Source organism: Xenopus tropicalis, chromosome 4, assembly GCF_000004195.4.
Source record: "Xenopus tropicalis strain Nigerian chromosome 4, UCB_Xtro_10.0, whole genome shotgun sequence".
NCBI lineage: Eukaryota > Metazoa > Chordata > Amphibia > Anura > Pipidae > Xenopus > Xenopus tropicalis.
Window position 1 is genome coordinate 111,081,089 of NC_030680.2, and position 6,000 is coordinate 111,087,088.

Below are 6,000 nucleotides of genomic sequence, written 5' to 3' on the forward strand. Positions count from 1 at the left end.
ACAGCACTCTAACAGAGATTTTTCAGCATTCACACCAGTCCATGCCCCAGTGGAGCTAAGGTATCTATAAATGTGTGTGGCTGAAAACTCTAGAGGTTGCGTTGCTTCTCATTTCTCTATAAAAGATTTTTTTCTTAGGCCCAACAAAGCCAGTTACTGGCTACTGATTCAACTACGGAGAGTGTCCTCCCCAACTGATATCTGATCGGACCTAGATCAGATATCGTTCTACAAAGCCTGATTATTCCAATTAAGTAAGGATCACATTGAACTACTTAAAAAACTCTTAGTGCTGATAACAACAGTTAGATTCTGGCCATGATTTAGTTTCAAGCATGTTTCAATGGCAGAAATGTCCATTTTTATTGGCTACAATGCATTTTGCACATAAGTTAAATTTTGCTGTAATTCAGCACTGATCAGTTAAAAATATTTGCCATGTTAGGGGCCTGGTGTTACTGCATGATATACATGTTAGCCTGTGTTGCTCCACAACTTTTTTTTTATATTTAAAGGAGCAGTTCAGTGTAAAAATGAAAATGGGCAAAATATATATAGACTGCGCAAAATAAAAAATGTTTTCAATATAGTTTGCCAAAAATGTCAGGCTGGCATGGGCAGATGTCTAACATAATGGCCAGAATTTTACTTCATGCTTTCAGCTCTCTAAGCTGTTTGCAGTCAGTAGCCAATCAGTGGGAGCCACATGGAACATAACGGTCCAGTTAGTTTGCTTTTGAATCGAACCTGCCTTCTTACAAACTAACTGAACAGTTATGTCCTATGTGCCCCCCCCCCTTAAAGTCACTGACTAACTAAAAGGCTAGAGAGCTGAAAACAGGAAGTAGAGTTCTGGCTATTATGTTAGACATCTGCTCACTCCAGCCTTTATAGATTACATTTTTGTCTAAGTAACTATATTACAAATATTTTTATTCTGCGCAGTCTATCCATTTTACCCAGTTTCATTATTACACTGAACTATTCCTTTAAATGTTGCTCACAAGTAAAAAAAAAACTGTTGGGGACCCCTGCTATAGAGGAAGCAGCCCCATGGTCGGAGTCCCTTGCGACTGAAGGGTCTGCTTCCTTTATAGTTACACCACTGGTTATCATGACAATGACATATCGCTAACATACAAATACAATTCAATTATTTTATCTTTTATTGATTTCTTTGGGCAATGACATACAGGTTGTGTTTTCAGAATCTGCTCAAAAGCTCTGAACACTTTTCAGAAAAATTGGTGTGCAATGGGCCACTAAACAACTGATAATATAAGCAGGCATTTGCAGGGGCCCTTATGCCATGAGGCCAGGTGAGAGCCTTGCCTCACATGGCCCTTCACCAAGGGCTGCAAAAGGAAATCTGATTTTTACAGGAAATTTGCAGGAAATTAGTAATCCTGTCCCCATCCTGAGCCCATGGGTGTGTCAACTTAGGCAGGAGAAGGGCCAGAAGTGTTATTGAAACAGGTGGCCAGATCATGGCAATATACAAGGAGAAAGTCTGCAATCTACAAGTCAAAATCTGTGCAGATCTAAGCAAAGGTTACTAGATTTTTCCAGGACACATATACCTAGTGCCGCAGTGTGTTTTTTTTTTTATGTTATATCAATTTTTGCTATCCTCTTTTATCCCTGCTCATTTTATCTTGTGTTAATAGAGTTAAATTTACAATAAGTGTCATTATCCCAGACAGGTGATAAAGATTTTTTTCTGCATATTGGCCAACACAGGTCAGTAGTACAGTCTAACTGGCTCTTAGCAAATTAACACAGACATGCCAGTAATACAGCGAAATTGGGTTTGCCTATTGTACCCCAGAGAGACCAGAACACACTCCAATGAACTTTGATCTCACATTCCTCCAAGCAGGCAACTAATACTGTTTACTGAGCTTATTACATGGTGCTCCAAAGCGAAATAACCACAGTTCAAGGCATATGCCCCCAGACATGAATGTAATTCAGTGAAAACAGGCACTGTGCATATAACCATGGCCAATTACAGTGAACCTCAAACACCTAGCATCACCAGTACTTTAAATTATAAACTAGATTAGCAAGGGCCTTAATTCTTGAATCAACAATTATTTGCTTTTATATGTAAATCTCAATCTGTACAGTGCTGTGGAATATATTTATGCTTTATAAATATAATAACAGAACTGGTTATTTACAGCCATGCTCACTGGGTCTAAATTCCAACAAGTAGCATCCTTGGATAAACACTGACAGGTTTATGAAGTTGGCCTTGGAAATTGTAGCTCCCCACAACTAGAGAACAGCTTGGAAAATGATCTGTGACCCTTGGTAATTTGGTAATGTCAATATTACTATTACTTCTAAAAATGCAAAATGTTGTGAAATAGGGAATGAAGTGATGACAAGGCTGTTGCATATATAAGCCTACTCTAAAAAGATGTTTGCTGGATGATTGAGTCAATTACAGTCTATTTATATTTTGGCTAGACTGGTATGAAGCTAAATATAGCCTGGTCCAATAAATAATTGCGAAAGACATTTCAATAAATACTATATTATTAACTTTACATTAAGTGTCACTAAATGTAATGTAATAAACTCTTTCCGTGCCAGTGAGGTTTAATTCTTTCTGTGCAGTATGAGGTTTGATCTTTCTGTGATGAGCATTTTAAGGCAACACATGGCGGGGTATTGATCTGTGGCACAGGTACTTCTGTGTCGGAATTGTAGATTCTTTTCTTTTTATGTGGGGGGGGGGGAAATGCCTTCACTCTTGCACGAGTGGTATCTTAATCATAGAGAGCCTGACCTCCTGCCATCCCATCAGACGAGCTGCAAATGAAAAAAACCAACAGGTGTGTCTGCTGAGGGGGAAGCCAAAAGGCACCAACCATGTGTCATACCTCAAATGACTGGTCATGATACACATTTAGAGGCAATCGTCTGTCTAAAATCATTTCATGGCAAATGAACTCACATTCCAAACCCTGTGTATAATTTTTACATATTACACATGCAAAGAAAGATATATCTATGTGTATATAAGCGAATATGGGTGGCTGTATTAGATATACATGTATATAGAAATAAATATGTAGCACAGTCAAGTCTCACCTGGTCCTGGAGTCCATACTCAGCTCATCTCGGTCCCAATTACTGCTGAGGGGATGTCTCACATGTCTGTCAGTGCCTGTCCCAGTATACACATGAGGGACACCCTATAAGTGCTGTATGTGAATGTCACGTTGTGCTTACTATGCATGTCCCGCAGTCAGTCTCCGTGTTACTTTTCCCTATCTCAAGTTGTACCGCTGCCAGGCAAGTTGTTAGCTCTGTGGCCCCAGCTGTACAGTACTAGAAAGTCACTGAGCCCGCCTCTCTCAGCACTTATCCCACCAGGCTACCTGCTACAGTCGCACCCACTACCGAACCTGTCCGACTTCTTGTCACACTCACAGTCTTACTCAGTTTGCCTGGCTATTTCTTGCGCACTTCCTGGGTCACCGGCGTCTCTTTATCATACTGTTTCACCCCACAGAACCTAAGTAGCACTGTCCCAAGCCGTCTCTCCCTGCTCACAGCTGTCTCTCTGTGTCTGACCAGGAAGTCGCCGGTGGAGCCTCCGCTGACGTCACCAGCGGGGGGGTGTAGGGGAGAAGTAGGAAAAGAGATAGAGAAGGTAAAGGGAGAAGATCACAGAAGCTTCTACCTGTGGCTTGGTCACTGCAACTGCTGATGAACTACAGTTCCCAGCATCCCTTGCAAGTGCTACTTAATCATGGTGCAAATACAGTTTCAAAACCTGTATTTTGCTACTCAGGATGATGAGCAGCTATGCAGACTTAAATGGATAGTTCACCTTCACAAATTGTATTGTTTGTCAATAGAATGAATTTAAATTAGTCCCAGTCTCACAGTAAGCCCCCTCTCTGATTTGCCACATTTCTTTGCACATTTTCCAGCAGAACAATGGGAAGGTTTGCAAGATAGCAGCTACACAACACCTGTATTGCTAAAAGTGGTAGATACCAGAATAGCACTTTATAGTAAAAAAAATCATTAAGGTTGAGAAGACTGCCTCATACAGATACAAGTAAACAAAAGGAATTCTGGGAATGAATTCCAAACTCCTTAAAAAAATTCCAATTACATAGGATAAACCCATGTAAATGGGATTTTTTTTTTTAGGAGTTTGGAATTCATTCCCAGAATTCCTTTTAAACAGTGTAATTTAGGAAAAGAAAAATACACCAGGGGGCCCAGGGCAAAATATAATTGGTGGGCCCCCACTGCCCCAACAAAACTAAAGAGCTCTTCTAGTTGATTAAAATGAGTGGTCTGCCATCTCTGCCACAAGTCTGCCCAAATAAAAGATGTGCTGGTGGGCCCTGGGCAAATGCCATTTGCCCATCTAGTAAGACTACCCTGTTCATTTCAAATAGTTTGGATAGAAATGTAATTCATTTTGATGAAAAAAGCAGACGCATGTCTCTTTTACACAGTGACAGCCACTGACTATTCAGCACCCTCCGATGAATATGGACATTAACCTTGGACCCAAGGCTGGGGCTCCTCATTGCTGAAAAACATACAGGCCCAGGGTAATTTTCCTCTTAGCAAGGCCTATATAAGGCCTGTGCCTAGGCCATAAATTCCCTCCAGCCTGTAAAGTATAGTAAAGATTTTAATATTGTAATAATGCTACAATACTGTGTATGGTCCCAGGCAGCCAAAAGGGACAGATGGGAATGGAATAAAGTAAAGGAAATATGTGGGGGTTTTTTTTTTGGGGGGGGGGGAGGTTGAGGGAGTACTGGGGCATTGTAAATAATGGCTCAGCCCATTTCAGACGTTGGCTGCCCCAAATGTGGTATCAACTTATGAGATATCCGGCAAAGCTGCAGAACAGAGCCTTTCAATTTATTGTTATATTGATTCTTTATTATCAGTTCAACTGTTAGCATTGTAATAAGGATAGATTGTCATGGTTGTGGTATTTGCTGGTCTGTTGGCCTAAAAGCTACTTCACTTTTTCCAGTGACAAATTTGTCTGGAAAGTCATTCGTGAAACAAACTTAACATTGTTAGGTAACCTTTTCAGGTTTTCAGATTAGATAACTATTAGATTATGTTAGGCCAGAAGCTTACAATAGTTTATCCTTGAATGTATGTATATGGTCACAGGCACAGCTGCACATTCCCATACTAAATAAATGTGACCCAAACATTCCTTAAGTGCTTGAAAATATACAAAAAAAAATGCAAATTCTTGCCACAGTTTGCAATGTGTTATCCAGAATGCAACACTAATGCCTGAAATGCAAACATAATTGCATTCAACACAAGCAAGGTCTATATTTTTATAACGGAGGTGCAAACATTAATGCTTAGTGAATAAATTGTGTGCAAGATTCATCTGAAAGGGAAGGGTCATATATTGTGATATTTTGGTGTTGGACTGTTTTTACAATTTGAAACATTAGTTGCAGGTATTCTCAGCATCAGAAGCTTAACTAAAAGTGGAACAATCATGAACAATTTTATTTAATAGACAAACATTTTGACAATTTATAGCCTGCCTAACCCCCTCCCCCAAGCGCATATAAATTAAACTTACCTTCAGCGCATCAAGGAAGGGAGACCGGCAGCTATGGGGGAGTGTCTGACCCTAAAGCAGCCTCCCATCCCCCACACTCCAGAATCTCTGGCGCTTTGGTTAGTGTGCGTCAGTGACGCAGAAATGTGTGAGTGACAGAGCAGAGTGAAAGCTGATTTGCTGTGGCATGTCATGAGGCCACACCCCTCAACAGCAAACCTGTGCACAGGGAAAGTAAAGGAATGGAGTTGGGCTGGGTGCTGATGAAACTGCAAACTGTACAGCTTATTGTTTATATCTTTTGTATCCTCATATAAACAGCACTTCAGACTCTCTTGCATTTGGGTTTGTGCCTCTTCTGCCTACCCATAGTTCCGGCCCTGCTCTGCACAGGCAACTGTGTGTGTACAGGCACA

At 40.6% G+C, this 6,000-nt stretch overlaps 1 protein-coding gene across 8 annotated transcripts in view; it reads right to left on the minus strand.

Annotated features, from left to right (window-relative positions):
- The window catches only part of dennd1b (DENN/MADD domain containing 1B), a 123,832-nt gene extending 118,109 nt beyond the window's left edge, over positions 1 to 5,723 (minus strand). For 2 of the 8 annotated variants that reach the window (XM_031901031.1, XM_012962506.3), the window contains exon 1: positions 5,606 to 5,723. Coding sequence is in view for 4 of the 8 variants with exons in the window: in XM_012962504.3 (XP_012817958.1) it covers positions 3,103 to 3,119 (17 nt within the window). In the remaining 4 variants the exon portion in view is untranslated. Of the gene's footprint in view, positions 1 to 3,102; positions 3,661 to 5,605 lie in introns of those variants that run through there. The other 6 variants (XM_012962504.3, XM_012962503.3, XM_031901032.1 and 3 more) reach the window with 6 other exon arrangements.
- Between the last annotated feature and the right edge of the window lie 277 nt (positions 5,724 to 6,000).